This window comes from Carassius auratus, chromosome 7 (genome assembly GCF_003368295.1).
Source record: "Carassius auratus strain Wakin chromosome 7, ASM336829v1, whole genome shotgun sequence".
Classification (NCBI taxonomy): domain Eukaryota; kingdom Metazoa; phylum Chordata; class Actinopteri; order Cypriniformes; family Cyprinidae; genus Carassius; species Carassius auratus.
The window spans coordinates 11595432-11619642 of record NC_039249.1 but is presented as its reverse complement, the minus strand read 5'-3'; the positions used below and the strand labels follow the sequence as shown (position 1 = coordinate 11619642).

At 37.1% G+C, this 24211-nt stretch overlaps 1 protein-coding gene across 6 annotated transcripts in view; it reads left to right on the top strand.

The window, feature by feature from the left end:
* Positions 1 to 23320, top strand: part of LOC113105916 (H(+)/Cl(-) exchange transporter 3) — a 41747-nt gene extending 18427 nt beyond the window's left edge. For 3 of the 6 annotated variants that reach the window (XM_026267292.1, XM_026267297.1, XM_026267294.1), the window contains 13 exons: positions 2182 to 2348; positions 4060 to 4159; positions 5523 to 5710; positions 6792 to 6914; positions 11096 to 11302; positions 11414 to 11494; positions 11658 to 11910; positions 12921 to 13213; positions 13798 to 13984; positions 14498 to 14896; positions 15391 to 15607; positions 17609 to 17684; positions 21453 to 23320. In XM_026267292.1, the coding sequence (XP_026123077.1) occupies positions 2182 to 2348; positions 4060 to 4159; positions 5523 to 5710; positions 6792 to 6914; positions 11096 to 11302; positions 11414 to 11494; positions 11658 to 11910; positions 12921 to 13213; positions 13798 to 13984; positions 14498 to 14896; positions 15391 to 15607; positions 17609 to 17684; positions 21453 to 21617 (2456 nt within the window). In that variant the 3' untranslated portion in view covers positions 21618 to 23320. Of the gene's footprint in view, positions 1 to 2181; positions 2349 to 4059; positions 4160 to 5522; positions 5711 to 6791; positions 6915 to 11095; positions 11303 to 11413; positions 11495 to 11657; positions 11911 to 12920; positions 13214 to 13797; positions 13985 to 14497; positions 14897 to 15390; positions 15608 to 17608; positions 17685 to 19270; positions 19742 to 21452 lie in introns of those variants that run through there. The other 3 variants (XM_026267296.1, XM_026267298.1, XM_026267295.1) reach the window with 2 other exon arrangements.
* Positions 23321 to 24211: the final 891 nt, after the last annotated feature.

Below are 24211 nucleotides of genomic sequence, written 5' to 3'. Positions count from 1 at the left end.
GTTCTGCTTTACTACAGGCCCAAGATCAGTTAAATCAGCCTTTACTTTATAGCAGAATATCTTAACATATTATAAACACTGTGTTATTGTGCTATCCCAAGGTGCCTGTTGTGTATTTCTGATGTCTGGGATAATGTATAAATATAAACCTAAAACTGAAAAATAATCAATATATATTTTAAAGAATGATGAAAATAAGGAATAAAAATCCTAAAACTTAAAAATGTTAAATCTAATTTATAATCTGGATCTGGGTGAAGCTGCAGTAAAGCCGGCTGAGATGTTGCATTCGTCTGTCATTCATAATTCATAACTCATATTGGTTTCAACAGGAGAGACTTGTTGCTGTAGTGTGCGTGCAGTAATGCATTAATGCAGGATGAAAGCCGCAGGACTTGAGGAATAATCCATCACGTTCTCTGAGAGGCGCCTCGCACCGATCCTCGTATGTCTGTGAAATCTGTCACTAGTCTTCATGATGCTTTCTCTACATGTGCTTGGATCTTCTGCTCACGCCACGCATCACATGCATCTTAACCACTGATCTATAATATGCAGGAGAAATGACTTTAGCTTTGGAAAGAGCATCAGCTGTTGATGAGTCAGTAATGTAGAGCAGAGCACTAATATTAGACTGAATCGCTTCCTAATCACCATTGATTGGCTGGCAATGTTGTCTTCTAGTCAAACCCTGCAGAGGCTGAGCCAAACACTTAACCCTAAACCGGTTTCTAAAGAAAGTGTGATTTGTTGTGCATCGACGAATTGGTTAACCGAGTCATTTCTTGTCATCCCTCTGATTTATAGATTGCTAGTAAAGCTGTAAGCTAATGCTATGAACTATGCAAGCATGTATTCTCAATGAGCATTTTTGTTTATACTTCAAGCATTAAAAGTTCTAGCGGTGCAGGTGTCATGCGTTGTTGTTGTTGTTGCTGTTATGTGTCTTTTAGTTTAGTTTTTAATTATTAGTGAGGCATATTTTCATTGCAATGCTGGTCTAGATGTTGATCTCTGCTGTTTTCTCCTCGTCACATGACGTGCAAATACATGTTTATATTTGTAAGATGTTACACATTTTGTAAAAAACAATCAAATAATGTAAGGGTTTCCAGTAGGTCATTTATGCGCGTGATCTGGTTCGGTGTCAGCTGTGTTTTGCTTTGGTTTGTCTCTAGAAAAGGGAAGCGTGTACAAGCGTGTGTTTCTCTAGCGTGTGAGGTTTGTGTCGTTGGTTCGTGTCTGGCTAGGTCTGAGTGCAAAAGCTGATTAGCTGCTGATTATCAGCTGACGAAACACACGTCCAGACGACCCAGATCTCTGCTTTCATTAAGTGCAGCCAACAAAAAAGCTGTTGTAAAGACTGTTGGACATGGGTTCTGCTGCCTCAGAGAGTCCTGTCACTCACTTGAGTGATTCATTAAGGTTTGCTCAGTTCACTAGCCACAGCTAAGAAATGCTAAACAGTAGGAGTGTAATGATTCACTTCTTTTCCCGATGCAATGATTACGAATCCTGCTGATGCAAATGCAGTAATCTTAAAAAAAAATAGATTTTTTAATCATGAATTGTTAGCTTCAGTCAAGATAATTCACTCACCCTCAGGCCAGAGTTTGTTTGTTCATCAGAACAGATTTGGAGAAATGTAGCATTAAATCACTTGCTCATCAATAGATGCTCTGCAGTGAATGGGTGCCGTCAGAATGAGAGTCCAAACAGCTGACGAAAACATCACAATAATCCACTCAAGTCCATTAAGACATTTTTATCTTCAAACTCAAACGGAGTCATATTTTAGGCAGATGCATTTGAAGATATAAATGTCTTCATGATGCATTTGTTTATTGCAAACATGTATCTTTTCGCTTCACAAGTCATCAACTGATGGACTGGAGTGGTGTGGATTATTGTGATGTTTTTATCAGCTGTTTGGACTCTCATTCTGACGGCACCCATTCACTGCTGAGCATCCATTGGTGAGCAAGTGATGTTATGCTACATTAAACATTAGGAGAAGCATTTCAGTAATCCTTTGAATGCATTTAGAAAATGAATCAAATTGAATCTTGTGAATCAGGTTTAACTGAATCATTCTGAAAACCTGTGAATTGATTTGACCCTAAAGATTCACACCAACTACGGCTCTTCTGAAAGCAGTTCTCTCTGTGTGTGTGTGTTTAGGGTCGAACTACGCCATGTCTAACGGAGGGGGCGGAGCTGGGGCCAGTAGCTCCACCCACCTGCTGGATCTGCTGGAGGAGCCCATTCCAGGTGTGGGAACCTATGACGACTTCCACACCATCGACTGGGTCCGAGAGAAGTGCAAAGACCGAGAGCGACACCGCAAGGTAACGCACCCGCTGCTATCAGTGCCCTCTGTGGCTGTGACAGAAACATTTAGTAGTTTGATGGCACACTAATACTATATGCTAGTGGTCGACCAATATTGGTTTTTGAGAAGTTTGAAATCATTTGACAATGGATTAAAAAATAAGTGTGTAAAATAACCATACTTATACTTTGGATGACAAATTATTTTTCACAAATAAATAAATATTTCATAAAAATATAATTAAAAAGGAAGTAACCACTATAACTGAGAGGGCACTCTGTATTGTGGGAAGATTTGATTAAGTTTGCGAGGTTATAAATGCGTATTTGCTTAATGCTAACAGCAAACGAGAAAGTATTGTAATGTTTGCCTTTCTATTACTAATAATATAAAAGCAATCATTATAATAATACTTGTATACATTAATTCCTTTGTTTAACCATTCTATCTGAGTATTAGACAGACATCTATTCGTATTAGACAGAATTGTTAACAACGACAAAATAAAAGTCCCACCTCAAACACATCGGCCAAGCAGAAAAACTTATCGGTTGATACCGATATTTAAAAAATGCCAAATATCGGCCAATATATTCATCGACCACTACTATATCCACCTTTTTCCTCAACGCGGAAGTAAGCATATGGGTGAGACTTTCGTTTCATTAGCAGATATAGGTAAATAACGAGGAGAATAACAACTGTTTGCAGTACAAACCAGTGTGTTCTTAAGATAACAGATGAAAATAATATGATACAGTTGTCAACCTTTGAAGTGGATTAAAAAAAAATCATTAAAATTGTCCTAAAACTGGAAAAACCACTGTGTTCTTGTGTTAGGACAACTTTGATTTTATTTTATTTTTTCACTTCAAATGTACTTTATCACAATATAGGTAATTTTTTAAAAATATTCTAATGAATTAAAAACTTCACAGAGGAACCCAATTTCATTCATTCATTTATTATTGAACACAGTCTCAATTAGTATATTCATTAATTAAAATTTTGGTTGTTTTATTTATTTATGCATGCATTCATGGAAACTTGAAGTCAATCTTAAGGTTTTTTTCTTTACTTTTTTTATTAATGTTAAATAATAATTTCTGATTCATTATTTACTAAATTAAACAATTTTTAATAGATTTTTGTTTATTTACTTGAATAACTTTGAATATATATATATATATATATATATATATATATATATATATATAATGTTTGTTTGTTTTTGTTTTTTTGCTTTTGGAAACTACCTCAATCTATATTTAATGTGTTATTTTTATTTATTTTTTTCAGTGTGCATTTATTTTCTTGTCAAAACTTCATGGATACAAACGACAGGATCAATCATAATGAATGAATGATAAAAGTGCATATTATATAATATTTGAAAATCAGTAATACAACAAATAAGATCAGTCCTACTGCTGTAAACTGGAGTTTTCTCCTTATTCATCAAAGTCTAGTCATTTATTTCAGATTTATTGATTAATTATAATTATTTAATTTAGTTTATTTTATTTGTTTGTTACGGTGCTGGTGCCGCTCTAAGCTAATTTTCTAGAGCACATATATTCAAGCTTAAAACATTTGAATGGAGGTTATTTTAGGCAAATGAACTTCCTGCTTAGCTGGAAGTGATACTGTGGTTTGCAAACTGACCAGCTGCAGGGATCACGTCTGCAGATCCAGAATCAGTTATCATGGTTTCTCCATCTGTGTAGATCAACAGTAAAAAGAAGGAATCGGCATGGGAATTCACCAAGAGTCTGTACGACGCCTGGTCCGGGTGGCTAGTGGTCACGCTAACTGGACTAGCATCAGGTAAACACACACACACACACAATCTTACAGTTTCACTCTAGCAGCTGTTCTTTCATTCACTTTCACACTGAGCCGCCCACTATATAGTCTCTCTCTCTCTCTCTCACACACACACACACACACTGCATCAAAGGAAACTGAGGTCGTCAGATACTAGCGTAAACGACACTGTAACTCAGAATATCACTGACTGGAAACACTCATTGTATGTAGATGAGCTGAGTGAAGCTAGTCTGCAGTGTGGAGATTCACAGGGGAGTTTTGTTACAGTGGTTGAAGATATTTCTCTGTAAATGCAGTCCCCGGATGATGTTTGGGGTGACTCAGAAGCAGAAACGGCTCTGTTGTCAGACTCGTTCAGAGCAGTGGTGGTTAATGCAGGTCCTGAGGACACACTGCTGTCTCTCTCGGTTCACTTCACGGAGCACGACTCAGCGCTGAGGATAGTTTCTACTGGCCCTGACACAAAAAATAAAATATAGATGTTTCTCTCATTGTGTTTGACCCTGTTCTCTTGTATTATAATAAATACGCTCATATGACACCAATATTTTAGATGGCAGTTCAATTTTACAATTCTCGATTCAGAATAAAAATACAAATAAATCAATGCTTTAGGTTTTTAGGTGTTCAACTACAGAAGTTTAATAATCAAATGTACAGCAACATTGCATTTTCTTCACTGTATACATTAGATCTAGATTAATAATTGTTAAAGCTACAAAAGTTATTCAGCTAATACCAGTGAGTTTTTTTTTTTTCGTATTAACATTAAGGACACATCTGTTTTAACATAAATTACCTTTGAAAACGTTTCTCTTCTGCTCACCTAGGCTGCATTTATTTGATCAAAAATAGAGTGAATGAGAATTAATAATGTGAAATATTATGATAGTTTAAAATAACTTTTTTCTATTGCAATATATGTTAAAATGTAATAAAAAAAAATGTTCCTCCACCAACCTCAGTATCGTGGTCACTTAAACACACACACACACACACACACACACACACCCTTGAGCTGTAAGTCATGGTTTAATCTTCTGAACACATTATGCTGAGCTTGGCTTATTTCTGAATTCACCCTGAGCTTGAGCATTTGTGCTTCTTCAATCAGAGCAGAAAGTCTTGAATTCATGAAGTCATGCCATTAAATGAATATCTTCCTCCGTACTTATGTTTTTCCAAACAAATTTCTAAACAATCTTAAGTTTTTTTGATGCATTCTCAAAAAAGAGCAAAATAAATGAATGTAAACAACTGTAGTATGAAGAGGGTGTGAATACTTTCTGAATGCACGGAGCAGATTTCTATAATTTGGCATCTAGATCATAAACTCTGCTCGTCTCCCTGGTTCCCTCAGGAGCGTTAGCTGGAGTGATCGACATCGCGGCCGACTGGCTGAACGATCTGAAGGAGGGCGTGTGTCTCAGTGCCATGTGGTTTAATCACGAGCAGTGCTGCTGGGACTCCAACGAGACCACCTTCGCCGAGAGAGACAAGTGTCCTCAGTGGAAGACGTGGGCCGAGCTGATTCTGGGTCAGGCCGAGGTCAGTGTCACGCTCTGCACACACTGCTTTCAAACCTTTGACGTCTGTACGGTTTCTTAAGAGAGGAATGGAGACTCCTATACATCAAGGATGCATTCAATTTATCTGAAATGATGGTAAAACATTTATAATGTCAAAAGCATTATATGAACATTGTTCTTTGAACTGTTTTTTAACATTGATAATCAGAAATGTGTCGAGCAGTATATCAGAATGATTTCTGAAGATCATGTGACACTGAAGACTGGAGGAATGATGCTGGAAATTCAGCTTTACATCACAGGAGTAAATTATATTTTGAAATATATTAAAATATAAAGTAGTTATTTTAAATAGTAAAAATATTTCACAATTTAACTGTAGTAATTTAACAGTACAAAGCATGTAATGTTATATTAATAATGCCTTCTATTATTGCTGGTTAGCAACAGCAAATTGAATGCACCGCACTGGTGTCACATGATGACATGAGAAATGCAGAAATACACGTTGACGCAGGAAGGACAGCATATCATAGCCCTCAGGTCCTACGCCTTCCATAGATGGTATAAATACATTTAGGCCGTGCAACTCAATGATTGTGTGTGAAGAGACTTTTAACCAGCATAACAAGAAATGCTTTTGAACCCAATCACCGACCCTGCCTTTAAAACTGGTTTCACCTCATATGTTTTACAATTTGGTGACCAGTTTTTCTAGTGGGACATTATTGACATGTTACAGCTAATCCCTAGGCTAACATTTTTATATTATTATAAAACAAACTTACTAAGACAGGTTGACAAATCTCGAATTAAATCATTTCTTTAAAATGGTCTTTCAGTTCAGTAAAAGGCTACTGAAGACTCGATGATGATGATGCTGAAAATTCAGCTTTTCGTCACGGGAATAAATTGCATTTTAAAATCCATTTCACATAGGGATCAGCTATTTGAAATCGTAATAATATTTCACAATATTACTGATTTTACTGTATTTTTAATTAAATAAATGCAGTCTTGGTGAACTGAAGAGACTTTAGTTCACACAGATGAATGGATGCTGATGGTTTTATTAATGGCTCTGGTGTCTTGTGCTCTAGGGTCCAGGCTCCTATATAATGAACTACTTCATGTTCACGTTTTGGGCGCTGTCCTTTGCCTTCCTGGCCGTGTCTCTGGTGAAGGTGTTTGCTCCGTACGCCTGCGGCTCTGGAATACCTGAGGTAATCCTCCACATCACCCGTTTAGATCAGACATTGTCTTCAGACAGGTTTTACTCCAATTTCACAATCAGTCAGATTTTTGGGAAACCAGTTTTGCTTGTCAGACATTATCGACGTATTAATCATTTTTTATTATTATTTAAAAAGGTTGCCAAATGCTATATTAAATGACTAGCTGTTTGAACTCTCTTTGAGTTTTAGGAGAAGGTCTTTCCTTGATGCTTTATTTGCTGTGAGTGTTTGTTATAAGCAGCAGATGACGGCATGTTCTCAAGAGCTCAGTTTAGTCCAGAGTGGTTTTGTTCTGTCAAACAAAGAGAAGACATTTTCCATGAATACTGGACAATGTTTATGCCTTGTCTTGTCCACCTTGTTGCTTTATTTTTATTCAATGATTTAAAATTACATTAATTTATATTTATCATCTAAATATATGCAGGGTATCAGGGGTGCATCATTGATAAAAAAAAGATGCATATAATTGTTTTTATTTTTATAAAACACGTTGATAATCAAACTGTTGATTTTTCTTTAATGATAAACATGTATTTCCTGTAAAGTAGAGAGAAGTATTTTTATGATCATTTTTCTCAGTTCGGCAAATAGTCAACACAATATATGGAAATAATGTAATTAATTTAATTCTAGGGATGCACCGAAATTTCGGCCACCGAAAATTTTCGGCCGAAAATGGCCTTTCCGGTTTTCGGCCGATAGACTTTTATCACCGAAACAACACGGCCGAAATGTTGTGATGACGCAAACAGACACCGCGACCTGCACGTGCACCTGCATAGCAAAGACCACGAGCTCCGCGCGACATTCACTTCACACCAGTGAGAACATTCTCTCTCTTCGTATTCCTTTATTCGCAGCACTAAAGCGTCTCCTAACAAAGAGATTAAGACGGAACACGAAGTGAAAACAAAGAAAAGTACAGTCTTATAAAGTCTGTTAGCACACGTCTCACTGAGATCTTTTCGGATCCTCTGCACTTCATCGCGAATGTGCTTGATCCGCGTTATAATGACCAGTACTTGTATGCGGAAATAAGGCAGCGCGCACGAGAAATGATCCAGGCCGCGCTGGATGCGGAGAACCCGCGTGGAGACGGAGAAGCGCCAAGCGCAGGAGACAGATCAGAGCGCAGAAAAAAAGACTGGTCTCTGCACCAGATGAGGGGCATGCACCATCGTTGTCTGATATGTTCAGTGGAATTCTGCAAGAAAGTGCCTCAAATAATAATAATACGTTGGCTATTTTGTTCTTATACACACACACAAACATATATACATACATAATATCAGATTGTAGCCATATTTATGCTAGATTTTCTGCTAGATTTCTGCTTTAATTTGATAAAAATCTTTATTTATGCCCTGGCCCTATTTAAATACACTCTCTCAAATATTTCTCAAATGTCAGGCAGATGACAAGCTCAACTGCTCAACAGCTAGATGGTTATCTGTCTGAAGTCCCCATCCCCAGAAGTGATAACAGTCTTGCCAACTGGAGAAGTGATGCACTTTCTAGTCCTACATAGGAAAATTTAAAATGCACTTTGTTTTTATGAGAGAACTGTTCATTTTAAAACCTTTCTGCAGGCCAGTAGGCCTGTACATTATTATTAAATATACACATGAGTGGGATAAATTTTTAGTTTGATTTTTATTTTATACTGTGCATTGTTGCAATGTGCTTAATAAATATTTACATCATTTGTAATTATGTATTTTTATGGTTTTTTTTTTAATAAGTTATGTAATTGTAATTATCTTTGAAACTTTAATATTAATTCATGCAATTGCAATGTCTTAATTTTAGTAAAGTTAGTACACGGTCATAGCAATAAATGCAATGGTACTAATAATTGGGATAATTTATTTCGGTGTTTCGGTTTCGGTTTTCGGCCTTGGTTTTCTCTTTTTCGGTTTTCGGTTTCGGCCAAGAATTTTCATTTCGGTGCATCCCTAAAAACTAAACTCATCTTAAAAATAAAAAAAACTTATTTTTTTTAAGATTGAAAAAAAATTACTATTTATAGGCATGTTAAAAAATAATAAATATAAATAAAATGACAAAATTACTAAAACTTTTAATTCAATTTAAATGAAAAAATATATAAATTATATATACTTGTATATGTATATATATATGTATGTGTGTATATATATATATATATATATATATAAATTAGTGTTGGGCCGTTATCGCCATTAACGTGCTGCGTTAACGCGAGACTCTTATCGGGCGATAAAAAAAATATCGCCGTTAATCTATTCTCACCTTGATATTTTTTTTAACTGACTCACTGAGGACAGCCTAAAAAGATGCTCAGGACAGTTGACGGGCCACTGCTGCGCATCGTCACGAAAGTTTATCTTTCTCACGTGTTGTTAAGCCCTAACGCTTGTCGATTTAAACATTTAAAGCATCCAAAAACTAAACGAGGAAAAGCTGAACAGAGTAGCGCGTGCCGTTAGGTGCACACGAGAGAGAGAGCCGCGTATCACGGACAGCGACACTGAACCGAGCTCTCTTCTGCGAAGTTCACCTCGAAGTTCCTCCTGCACCCGAACAAACAAATGCAAATCGCAGTTTGAACAAACAAAAAGATGTGAAAGAGCCCAATTCAACACCACGGTGTTCTGGTGTTCAGGGCTCGCGCAGAGAAAGGCGTCTCAAAACACTTGAACATCGAATTTGCTTATTTTTGCTCTTGTGCCGACAAATACATACAAAATATGTCAAAATATCCACCTTGGAAATTATGCTCGGAAAAACTGTCAGTTATTTCTTAAGTACTATAGCCATCTAGTGGCTATTGATATTATTGTTTTTTGTTAATTTAATACCAAAATGAGACACCAGGTGACAGCAAAGTCACATCATCTTTAGGTTTTAGCTCTAAGAACTTATTGAAATGATATTTTAATGTAGTTAAAAAAATGTAAAAAAAAAAAAAAAAACATAAAAATAAGCATAATTTACATAGAAAATATAGTACTTTTTGAGGTAAATAAATTCAAAAATAGATTTTTTTTTTAAAAGGCACCATAAATGGATAGGCAAAACTTTATCGAAGACAGTGATATAACATTTATAATAAATAAAAAATAGGATCACACCCGAGTCCTCTGTGCCCACATTTGTCCACACTTACAGGATTAAGGGCTATAAAGTGAATACGGTTTGAGGGTTAAGTGAAAGTAAACAGTTGAGGAAAAAAATGGGATGTGTATTATATTGGATGCGTTCATGGTCTCTTAAAGTGACCGCGCCTAATTTAGCTACTGGCTGCTGTAATGTTAATCCAAGAAAATGAAAATGAAAATCACTCACTGCTCTTGACTGAATTACTTTGTAGTTTTAACAGTCAAACCAAAAATTATTCAGAAACCAGATATAATTTTTGATATGTATAGCAAAACTGTAATAATGTGAGAAATGTTGAAGGTGTCTGAATAAATGTAGGTCTGATTGTATATTTCATTTTTACATTAAAGACTATCCAGTGTTATTATTTGGTTTCTGTACCTTGACACCTACAAAAAAAAAAAAAAAAAAACTTAAACATTGGTGTGAAACAGGCGTAATGTTGTTTCCACCTTGTGCAATGTGGAATTAGTTTACAGCTTTTTCAAGCACTTTGTGATGCATTTTGGAAACAGGAGATGAGCCCCTTTTCTAATGCACCACCTAGCTTGATAAACCCCTTCTCAAAGACTTACTGTTTGTCTATTTTATTTGGGTAACACACATATTCAGAACGCCTTCGGCAGAATTCGAATGAGCCATTTTAATCTAGATTAATTTCAAGATCACAGTGAGATTAATCTAGATTAAAAAAATGAATCTATGCCCACCTCTAATATAAATAGATCCCTGGCTATTATTTGTCCCTCCATTATACTGTAGAAAGCATCAAAATGCTGTTTCTCAGATCACAATTTTAAGGAATTATTAAATTTTTTTGCGCATTTGTGAGAAATTCAAGTGTAATTTTAATTAAAGAATACATATTTAACAGTTATCAAAAACATTAGATTTGTGCCTCTAATGCAGTAAAAGTCATTTCCTGTGGAAAGTGTCTGATGGTAATCGCTCATTGATGATGTGTATCGTGTGTTTTGTACTCATAGCTGACGTCTTGGTCTCTCTCTCTCTCTTCTGTCCTGCAGATCAAAACCATCCTGAGCGGCTTCATCATCCGTGGGTATCTGGGCAAGTGGACGCTGATGATAAAGACCATCACTCTGGTTCTGGCCGTGGCGTCGGGCCTCAGTCTGGGGAAGGAAGGTCCTCTGGTCCACGTGGCCTGCTGCTGCGGAAACATCTTTTCCTACCTCTTCCCCAAATACAGCAAAAACGAGGCCAAGAAAAGAGAGGTCAGACACCATTAGTGGCTAAACAGAAACCTTTCGTCCTGTGTTTCTTCCGTCCGTGACTCTCTGTGTGTGTGTGTGTGTGTGTGTGTGTGTGTGTGTCTCTGCGAGCAGGTTTTGTCGGCGGCGTCGGCTGCTGGTGTGTCTGTGGCTTTTGGGGCTCCTATAGGAGGAGTTCTCTTCAGTCTGGAGGAGGTCAGTCTATTAAAATGAAAAAGAACCGTTTTCTGTGTGAATATACTATGGCTGCACGATTAATTGAATCGAATAGCTCTGCCATTATGAAAGACATGAGAACACATGACAAGATCACATTTAATAACGCTTTAACTTCCCTCTCTCTCTCTCTCTCTCTCAGGTGAGTTATTACTTCCCTCTGAAGACTCTGTGGCGCTCGTTCTTCGCGGCTCTGGTGGCGGCGTTCGTGCTGCGCTCCATCAACCCGTTCGGAAACAGTCGTCTGGTGCTGTTTTACGTGGAGTACCACACGCCCTGGTACCTGTTCGAGCTCTTCCCCTTCATCCTCCTGGGGGTGTTCGGAGGCCTGTGGGGGGCCTTCTTCATCCGGGCAAACATCGCCTGGTGCCGCCGCCGCAAGTCCACACGCTTCGGTACATACATGACGCCCCAGTGTTTTAGTTACATACAGACCCGGTTTCACAGACGGGGCTTAGACTAAACCAGGATTAGGCTAAAGTTCAATTAGGACATTTAAGTCATTTTTTATTAATATGCTTTAGAAAAACATTACTGGTGTGCATCTTGAGACCAAACAAAGGCAGTGATATATTTTGAGATCAGTCAGTGCACGTTTCTTTCAGCTGAAACAGCAATGACTTATATTTTAGTCTGGGACTTTGCGTTTATGAATCCGCTCAAATGTTAGCGTGAAATTGACGTTTTAAAATGCAGTCAGTACTTTTGACGTGGTTTGAAGGTTTTTGTTAAGATTTAGTGGCTAGTTTATTTAAATATTATGACAAAACTAAAACAAATAATAGGTATTTTTATTTCATGGCCATAAAATGTTAATAAAATCTGCTCTCTCCATTTTGTTTATTACAGATTTTTTTTTTCCATTTAATGGCCAAATTTTTTAAGCGTACATTTAGATTTTACATTTGTATTTGTTTTTAACATAATACAGTTTTCTTTTAAGTGTTATGACTATAACATTCAAAAAAGTATATTTGTATATTTTACTGTATATTTTTAACAAACAGTTTTTGCTATTGCTAAATAGTTTTTGTTTTCATCTAAATCATAGATAAAGTTTTTGTAATTTTGTTGTTTTGTCATTTTTATTAGTTTTTGTTTTTCAAAATACGTCTGTTTTAAGTTTTTATTTTTAGTTAATTCTTTTTCATTTACTTTAGTTTAAAATAAACTTGGACTTAAACTACACAAAAATGTTTAGTAGTTAAAGTAGTTAAAAACTTAAACTACTGCGAAAATTTTAATAAAAAGAATTTTAAGGTTTATATATATATATATATATATATATATATATATATATATATATATATATATATATATATATATATATATATATATATATATATATTAATTTAAGCAATGTTATTTGTATATAGGAATAATTTTATAAGAGCATGTTTTTTAGGTAGGTATCCCGTGTTGGAGGTGATCACGGTCGCTGCCATCACGGCCATCGTGGCGTTCCCGAACCCGTACACGCGGCAGAACACCAGTGAGCTGATCAAAGAGCTGTTCACGGACTGCGGCCCGCTGGAGTCGTCTCAGCTCTGCCAGTACCGCAGCCAGATGAACGGCAGTCAGGCGTACCCCGCGGGATCGGACGCCGCCGCCACCCCCGGAGTCTACTCGGCCATGTGGCAGCTCAGCCTGGCGCTCATCTTCAAAATCATCATGACCATCTTCACCTTTGGACTCAAGGTCAGAAAACAGTGCCTGTGTTTGCATTTCGGTTGTGATGTCACTATTTTATGTATCTCTGAGGGGAACTGTCTTTAGCATTTATTTACTTAAGTTTATGTGGTATTTTCTTGCCTCTTGTCTCTGCACGATGCATATTAAATTAGTGTTTATAAGCAACGCTCTGCTTTGTTTACAGCGGTAACCGGGGAAACACCGTTTCATTGCTGTTCATAAGTGCCACCTGCTGGCAGAGAGTGAATCTGCATCTAATTCAACTCGTCTGTTGTTTCCTGTGCAGGGCTGTACTGTGCGACATTGTTGCACTTGCTACGAAATAACTGGTCTGTGCAATAGATAAATTGACCACTGTAGCACACGTACAGTACAGTTTTACATGTTCGTAACACATCCGTTAAATAGTATGAAGTAATTTTGTTGTGCTTGTTTGTGTGTTTGAGATTGATTATACTTAGTAGTTAGGGGTGTGCGATACGATGATTTTTGATCATGGACATGTCTCCGCGATTTGCTTTTCAAGAAAAACTATTGTATTGTATTTCATGTTTTTCCAGTGATGTGTCTTGTGTGTTTGCTGTGGTCAGGTGCCGTCGGGTCTGTTCATCCCCAGTATGGCCATCGGGGCGATCGCGGGGCGTATCGTGGGCATCGCTGTGGAGCAGCTGGCGTATTATCATCACGACTGGTTTCTGTTCAGAGAGTGGTGTGAGGTGGGCGCCGACTGCATCACGCCGGGACTCTATGCCATGGTGGGCGCCGCGGCCTGTCTGGGTGTGTACACATGCATGACCTTTTCTCTTCTAGGGATAGGCGATTTGGACTTAAATACATATTGCAATAATTTCCGATATTTATTGTGAGAACAATATCAATGATGATAATTCAGAGAATCTTCTGCATCGACTAAGTGACAAAAAAAATCCTGTTACTTTAGAGAAAAGTATTATCTTTCCTATTTTTAAGTCATCTTTATGCATATATAGCGCTTTTAACAGTACAGATTGTGTCAAAGCAGCTTTACAGTGTCTAAGAGGAAAAGAGTGTGGCAATAATGCAAAAGGACAATAGTAAACACACAATTTTCAGTTAAGGCAGTTCATCATTGAATTCACAGATATGTGTGACCCTGGAGCACAAAACCAGTCTTAAGTCTCTGGGGTAAATTTGTAGCAATAGCAATAATACATTGTATATGTCAAAATTATCCATTATTCATTAGGATATTAAGTAAAAATCATGTTTCGCAAAGACTCTCTAATAACCTGTGTTGTGGTGTTGGTGTAGGCGGCGTGACGCGGATGACGGTGTCTCTGGTGGTCATCGTGTTCGAGCTGACCGGTGGGCTGGAGTACATCGTTCCTCTCATGGCGGCAGTGATGACCAGCAAATGGGTCGGCGATGCTTTCGGGAGGGAGGGGATCTACGAAGCCCACATCCGTCTGAACGGTTACCCCTTCCTGGACGCGAAGGAAGAGTTCACGCACACCACACTTGCGCGGGAAGTGATGCGTCCGCGGCGTAACGACCCACCGCTGGCCGTGCTGACGCAGGACGACATGACGCTCGCCGAGCTGCAGAACATCATGTCCCAAACCAGCTGCAACGGCTTCCCCGTCATCGTCTCCAAAGAGTCGCAGAGACTGGTGGGATTCGCGCTGCGCAGGGATATAACCATCGCTATAGGTGAGAGATCTTCACATCTTCATATTTATTCCGGAAGTCTTTTTAACATTTATAAATGTATTTACTTTTGATCAATTTAATGCATCCTTGATGAATAAAATAATTTTTTTATTTTAAATTTTAATTTAAAAAAATCTAAATTTTTTTTTTTTTTTACAGATTTGTTTAATTTATCTATTTTACATTTTAAGGCTAAAATAATACAATTAAATAACTATTAAAGATGTACTTACCCCAAACTTTATGTAAAGGTATCATTTAAAATATTTGTCCCATCATAATACACATTTTAAATAAGAATTGCTATTAAAAATAATTGAAAATAATCTTTATTCTTTGCAAAATGTTTTTTCTCTTCTATATATGGTGTAAAATATCTTCCTGAGATGTTTTCACGAAGTTCACCCATCATAATGTATTATCTTGCTGTAGAAACACACATCAGAGTTTCTCTGTCCACAAATAGTAACTGAATGATTTTCTCGTCTCTTCAGAAAACACTCGGCGTAAGCAGGAGGGAATAATGCTGAACTCGCGGGTGTATTTTACCCAGCATGCCCCGACCCTCCCAGCCGACAGCCCTCGGCCGCTGAAGCTGCGCAGCATCCTGGACATGAGCCCCTTCACCGTCACCGACCACACGCCCATGGAGATCGTGGTGGACATCTTCCGCAAGCTCGGCCTGCGCCAGTGCCTCGTGACGCACAACGGGTGAGTGTCACGCACGCACACACACACACACACACGCACGTCTGCTGATGAGCTTCACTCGAGGCGATACACGTCTGAGGATTCACATGCCTCTCAGCTGCTAGTCTCCTGCTAAACCACTGATGAAACACACACACACGTTCTCTCTCTCACACACACACACACACACACGCATGCTCTCACGCACGCTCACACGCACTTTGACATACACACACATTCACGCACACTCTCATACACACTCACGCAGTCACATACACATACATGCTCACATACACGCACACTCACACACACACACACACACACATTCTCACACACACTCACGCACACTTTCATATGCACTCACACATAGTACACACACTTTCACACACACATTCACTTGCGCACACACACACCCACTCACGCATCCTCTCTCACAAACACACACACACACACACACACACACTCACTCACTCAATCACACTCACACACCACACACACAAACGCTCCCTCTCTCTCTCACACACACACTCACAGCCTTCACCGGACCCAGTCGAGCTGATGATTCTGAACATTCACAGTGAGTTTACCCAGGATGCAGAAATGTTTAAAGCTTTTATTTGTATATTTTAAGTTCACTAAAAGTGTTTTTAAATTAGATTCAAAATCTCACATTGTCTTGAGACTTGTAAGTATAAACAATTACAGTTAAGTTTATCGTCAGTTACAATTTTTGCATTAATTACTTTTTTTCTAAATAGGTTTCTTATGTTCATCAAGATTGGAGTAATAAATGTTATTTAAAATTGCATTGATTTCACAGTATTACTGTTTTTACTGTATTTTTGATCCAAAAAAAGTGACCAAACTTTTTCATTATTATTATAATCTCATTTAATTTTAATTTTATTTTTTACATTAATCTAAATTAAATTCATATTTATGCATTTGCTAGATTTTTTTTTAATCCAAAGCAACTTATTTACCAGAAGTTAAATTTTTACTACATGAGTGCCTTGGAATATTTCATCTTTTTTATTACAATTTAATGTTGTAGTTTTGTCCTTTTGCTTAAAATGGGAAATGTTAAAGCGTCCTGCCTTGTGTAGCACATTCAAAAACTTGAATAAAAACCGACAGTCTTGGCTTTAATGCAGTGTAATGCAATGCAATGCAAAGATGTCTTGCATTTATTACTGCAATTTAAAAAGTAACATTAATTTTATAAATGCATGTTGTACTAACTGTGAACAATTCATCCATGCAAACACTTCCATTTAAAAGTCTCTTGTGCTCACCAAGACTGCATTTATTTGATCAAAAATACATGAAAAACCTTTGAAGATAACTGTTTTCTATTTAAATATATACTTTAAAGAAAAAGCACAGAACAAAAGCTGAATTTAACAGCCATGAATTACTCAAGTCCTTAGAAAATGAAATTAAAGTTTATTTAATATGCAATTAATTGATCTTATTTCATAATCAAAGTTGCATGTAAGCATTTAAATTCAAATAAACTTTTTAATGATAGAATTTTTTTTCTACTCCAATTAAAACATGTAAATGGTGGCTGTTTTCTTGACATTTATTCAAACATACATTTTAATGTAAGTAAACGTTTGGACTTTGGATTGTAAAAAGAGACACTGGCTGAGCCCAGACCTTATCCTGAGTTACAGATAGCACTATCTTCTCCAGAGAGACACTAATAATGTGACTGCAGAAGCGATTGAGTAGTTTTATTCCTGGACGGTAAAGTAGCTCTCCAGACTCCTGATTTAATCACAGATTCATGTTTGTTTCTCACACACACAGTGGAGGCTGATAATTCAAATTTGATTCTGTTCAGTTCATTTGTTGAATTGCAACTCAGCACCTGATTATTTTGATGATCTCCGTAAATTCTGTTCATATTGCTTCTGTTGTCCTGTTACTTTTATGTTGTTTTGATTTCTATTTGTACTTGAGTTGTCAGTGTATTTTTTTGTTGCTGAGTGATGGTCGTCACGGTGTGTGTTGCAGGATTTTATTGGGCATCATCACAAAGAAGAATATTTTAGAGCATCTGGAAGAGCTCAAGCAGCACGTGGAGCCCTTGGTGATTAGCCCCGCCCATGCCCCGCCCACTCTGCCTGTTAGGCCCCGCCTCTTAGGAGGGACGCATGAAACTTGAGTGAAAAAAAAAAAAGAATGTTCTGGATGATGGTTGCCCTAAAATACCAAAGTTGCAATTTCAGCTAGTTAGAGATAAATTAAATATACATTTAGCATTTAAGTGAATTGGATAAATGTATTCTTATTTCCATTCGCTGATGTCTGCACGCGTTTTTATACCACCTAACTCTGAAATTGAGCTTTTGAAATTAAATGCAAACATGTATTTTGTGATAAAACTTATTTAGCAGTTCTTTCTAGGTGGAACTGTCCTGTATGTGGGGTCCAAACACTAAATAACGTCCATCAATTTGAGGCCAGTTACGCATAGGAGTATTTCACTCAAGAATGAAAATTTGTTGAAAATGTATTCACCCTCAGGCCATCCAAGATGCTTGTTTTATCAGAACAGATGTTGAGAAATGTAGCATTATATCTCTTGCTCTGCAATGGATGCTCTGTAGTGAATGGGTGCCGTCAGACTGAGACTCCAAACAGCAATCCACACCACTCCAGTCCATCAGTTAATGACTTGTGAAGCAAAAAGATGCATGTTTATAGGAAACAAACCCATCATTAAGGTGTTTTAGCTTCAAGCCCTTGGTTCTAGCCAAAATATGTGTTTGGTATCAATAATATTGTTTCTCCAGTGGAAAAAGTCCATCCCTGTTGTCCCCTCACATTTTTAATTTTTAAGTTTTGAACTATTTGTTTGTAAATGATGCTTGATCTGTGCATATTTCTCTCCCGATTCAGACGAGACAACTATTTTTTTTGTTTCTTGTTTTTTTACTATGGATTATAGACTTTTTATAGAAGCAAATTGTTTAATTTTAGCTGGAAGCAATGGTTTAATTATAATTCTAAATATCTTAATGTTAGATTTGTTTCTTACAAACACAGCTTTTCTATTCAAAAAGCATTAACTGATGGACTGGAGTGCTGTGGATTATTGTGATGTTTTTATCAGCTGTTTGGACTCTCATTCTGACGGCACCCATTCACTGCAGAGCATCCATTGCTGAGCAAGTGACTTAATGCTAAATTTCCCCATATCCTTTCTGATGAAGAAGCAACCTCATCTACATCATAGAAGTGTTCAGCAGATTTTCAGGTTTGGGTGAACTGTTCCTTTAAGAAAGTCAATTTTGATGTCATCGTTTATAAACAACACTTTCATTAGTGAAGCAAGATTAAGATTATAAAGTATGAAGTTAAAAGCATTTTGGACCCTGCTTCCCGGACATAATTCCTCTGCAGACATCATGTTTCTTGTAAGATTTGCTTTCACTCAGATCGTTGCTCCTGTCCTCGGCCGTCCCTGCAGGGTTAGTCTAGTGTCACATTAGCCGTGGTGTCTTAGAAACGCCCCTTTCTTTCAGTTCTGTATTGTGCACGTGTACTCACAAAGCACATATAATACACATGCCGTGATGTCCTTCATCTGATTTTGATTTATTTGTTTTTTCCCACTTTTGTTTATTGCTAAATTCCTCTCGGGGCGCCTGGTCTGCGTCCGCTGGGCTACAGATCGATGACATCTGACCCCTCGCGCAGCTCCGCCCTTAAACGATTGGCGAGTAAACTGTCACGTGTAGCGGACTGTTTTCTCCTTCACCAACATATGTACTCATCTCTGTAGTCATAGTAGTTATTAGGACGCTGTGTCGATTTGTTGTGACTCTAGAATCCTAGCACGTGTAGTATATAGTCAGCAGTTCCTCAAGTCCCACACCTTGTCCTCTTGTCTGACGTTCAACCTTTCCACTTTCTTCCTGTCTCAAACATCTTGCAGGCATTTCACCAACATTTCACAAAGGTTTGACAATCATTTCACGAGCGTTCCTTGCCTCTTATTTGGATGGACTCTCGCAATCCCAGCTCTTGTCAAAATTGTCACACCTTTTTTTCTGACACAAACTGTCATCAGGCTTAAATCCCCTTTAAATCAAAAGCAAAATCAAGAGCATCTTTAGTTAACCTGCACTTTAATTAAAATTTCGATCCAGAAATTAGTGTTTGGGTAGAGATACTGTATCTAGAAAATAGTGTTTGGGGTAAAGCGTTATGTAATCACATTGTTTTAAAAGTAACATGCATTTTTAATATACTCTATAATGCTATAATAATGTAACATTTTTGCACAAATAAGATAAAAGAACAAAGTAAAAGTAACAATGTGATGTAATATATATATTTTTTAAATGTAACACTTTAAGAATATTCTAACACTACTTTAATACATAATTTTAACATTTTGTGAAAATAAATTAGTTTTTGGGTACAGATACTTTCCATTTAGAAAAACAGTGATGCGGGAAAAGTGTTGCATAATAACGCATCACATAATCACATTAATTTAGAAGTAATGTCACTAGTTACACAAAGTATCACAGAAGCTTCTGCATTATATTGTGAATTCAAAATTGTGCTTTTATACACTTAACTAATTAACATACAAAAGTAGGAGAATTTTAAATTTAAATTTGCTTTTTTTTAAATAAAGTAACACCTACTGTAATGCACATAATGTGATTGCTTTAGAAGCAGCCTGATGCTAATTAGAAAAAAAATTAATTACTATTTTGAATTCACACAAAAATGCACAAGTTGCTTCTGTACATGCAAAAATGATTTTAACGAATTGATTTTTTTTTATATATTAAAACTTTGTTATAATGCAGCACCTACTGTTTGCCAGTAATATGCTTACATTGCACATGACATTTTGTTGAACACCTAGTAATATTTTGAAAGTTTATAGAGGAAAAATTAGCATTTAGGTACAGATACCTTATTCACTTAGAGAATTACTGTTACAGGTAAAGTGTTACAAGTAACATTTAACAATCACACAGTTCTTAAAGTAACATGCTGGTAGTTACATAAATTATCGCATTACTTAATTAACATTTTAATGACCAAGTTACTTTTGTACAAGTAATTAATGCACAAACGTAGGGGAAAATTAAGACTGTGATTTTATATATATATATATATATATATATATATATATATATATATATATATATATATATATTATTTATTTATTTATTATTTTTTTTAAGTAATTCTTTTGTATATGTGAAACAACTACTGTAATGGAAGGACATTTCAAGACTCTGTCTTTGCTGCAAATGCATGATCTGACAAAAAAAAATTCTCGCACTTTTTGTGAGTGGAGCAATGTAATGCTCATTGCACTTTTTCAAGTAACGTTCCCCAACACTGTAAACAAACAAAAAATGCACAATGTCTATACAGTCCATCCTTCGAAATATGCTCTTGAATTTGTATCAGGAAATATAACTTCTCTTTCTCATTCTCTAAGGCCAGAGTGTGTGGATGAGATGGAGGCGTTCACGCACTCTTTCACTTCTGTTTTCGCGAAACACTTGCTTCTCACTGTGTAGGTGCTGCCGGCTCATAGAAATAACGTAGCGTTTCCTGCACTGTAACACAGCAGAATCTTCCACACTCTCTGCCTTCCTTCAAACCGGAGACTGTCAGCCGTCTGTTGCCAAGACTGAAGTATGGAGTCATCAAAATTGGAGCAAAGATTTGATTTGGAGTCAAAACGAGAATAGAGTTACACAAAATGCATTTCGTTGGGACATCCTTGCAAAACTTGGCAACAGAAGACGTCAGTGCTCTGCAAACGTCTCAAACATGCACTAGTAAATTTCTCTACCTTTCTGTCTCTTTTTTTTAGGCGTCTCCTTGGTATTATTACAAAAAAAGATATCCTTCGTCATATGGCCCAGATGGCAAACCAAGACCCAGAGTCCATAATGTTCAACTAGCATCCTCCTCTTCCCGCTACGAGGAAGATGAGAGCGAAGAGGAGGTCCGTTTACTGGACAGCTCATCCCTCTGACCACACGCCCCTATGGTACCCTAAAACGCCCAAGTACTAAACAAAAGACACTACACCAGACGGGACCCCACCCTGGTCACATCCTCTGGATACTTGCACAAGACTTCAAAACGAGTCTTTCGAGGCAGAACCTGGTTGCTTGAAAAACTGTAAGAGTTTTGGGAGAAGCTTAGAGTCTTGGACGCCCCAAAAGGAGGAACTTTCTCCAAACGCTAACACGCTAAACTAACTCTCACACGCGCATGCAAAAACACCCAAGACACCTCACGGGACCTGCTTGTTTGACCTCTTAGCCTCAAGCCTGAGAAAATGCATCCTAGAGAGGTGAAAGGTCAAGATGAACCGCTGGAAACAAAGCGAGGAGGGACCCTTCGCCGCAGACCGCCATGACCCTCACTGCCCCACCACATCCCAAAATGCGACTCTATAACCTTCTTTACTTGTGTGTGTGTGTGTGTGTGTGTGTGTGTGTGTGTGTGAGAGATACAAGGAAGACAGTGAATGAGATCGTGTTTGAACGCGCCCCATCATTCCAGTCGGGATCTGATGCTTTGAAGCCGAAGAAATTTTGTAAAGTGTATCGTACGTAATGGATACATTGCGAATGATCCATAAGGATCAAGTATTCATCACTGCGAAAAGATCAAGCATACAAGCGTGGGTTTTGTGCTACCTAGTGAAAGGATGTTGGGAGGAGAACAGGGTGTACATCGTCTTAATTAATAGTCTTCATCTCAACACTACGACGGCCAGTCTTAACCGCAGTGGGATTGTAGGTAACGAGCCAGGTCTGGGTGCCCACACTTTATGAAGTTTTGTGCTGTTCGTTACTAGGAATGGAAAAACAAGACGCTTTTCTTTTACAGCTGCTATCTTGGCTATTATATTTAAATGTACTAAGCAACTCATAGTTTGAAAATCAAAAAATGTGACTTGACTGACTTTTTTTTTTTACTTTGCAAACAAGAATTAATGTTTAACCTGGTGAATGTTGGCTCCAGTGCAGTTTAAATTTGCCACTCTCATTCTCTTGTATGCTCACATTTCGTCCCATGTGATATAACCCATGTGTCTACTGCGGTTCATCTTTGTCTGAATAATCAAATGTTTGATTGCCCTGAAATCATACATTAAACATCTCAAATTGTATATCCGCATCAGATCCAGGTCATATTTCCTCCCAAAATAAAACATGTATTTTGTCTAATGAAAATGAATCCCATTTTGAGACCATCATTATTCAAATTATGCATATTTTACCCCTGAATTATTTTGTGTGAAACAATATTGGTCCCAGTACTGAACCATCAAGCTAAATTGTTATAAAAACCATGTCAAAATGCATATAAAAAAACTTGGTCCAAAAACCAAGCTTCATTAAGCTAAAAAGAATTTACCTTTTAATATAAGGCTAAAATATGACCCAGACAAAAACAACTAAACTGTTTTTGGAGATGCCAGATGATTCAGATTCAGGCACGACTGCACAGTTTCGTATTGGAACTGAAAAAGCGATAATGAAATTTGATGATGAAACTCTAGTTCATTTGTGCTTGCTACTGTTGGCCCCTTCATTTTTTCCTAAGATATCCATGGCACAGTTTTGTGTAAATTTGACACTTGTGGTAACCATTGCTGTATGTTAAACTGCATATACTAACCTACCAGCTACACTACCATCTGTTGTTTTTAAATTTCATTTTGAATTGCGTATTTGCATGGTCATTTCTTTTCCTAAACAAGGCCGAAGTGTTGTCTTTCAACTAATTGATGAAATTCTGTCCTTATGCTTTATTTCCATGTGACTGGCATTAGAACCTCCCCCCGCTGATTGATTGACAGTAAATGAGCTGTGTGGGCGGGGCTTCTGTGTTCTCATTTGATGTTCCTTTGTTAATCAGTGAAGAAAACAAAAATGTTGTTATATATTAATCTAATTTTTTTATTTATACTAGTGCTAGAGTTGTACAATATGGAGAATTTTATGTATGATTGATGGTTTGATTGTACATTTAAAAAAAAAAGAAAATGTAAAGATTAAATTGTTTTAAATGAAGTGTAGATCCTGTGTCTTCGTCTCTCAGACTGTGAACGGTGATGACGACCGTAAGCTCGGACCTCGAGACGCTGGGAGTCAGGGAGTATGAAATCATCAGCTTTAACGTTTATTAACTGACATGTCACAGGAAGTTAAATTTGCTGCTGTAATGTTTTTACATGAGTAAAGAGTTTGTCCGGATGCAGACGGAGAATTGTGTTCTACCTAAAAGGTAATGTTTAAAATGTGTGCACTCAAGCGTTTTTGGATCAGAACAAAAAACTAGTATTTTTACAGCTGTTATTAGAAATAAAGATACCAGCAGTATATATATCAAACAAATTTTTTTTTTTTTCAACTTTTTTCACATTTTTGAACTTAAAATGTGTATGAAATCAGTCAAATGTAAATGAACAAACCACTTTTTTTTTTATTCACATCTATATTCCTAAGTTTTTTTTTTTTACTAAGTTTGTATGTACTGCTGAGGTGAAGATATCTGAGAAATCAGAGGTTCCCAGCCCTGGTCCTGGAGGCACCCCAAAACTGCAGATTT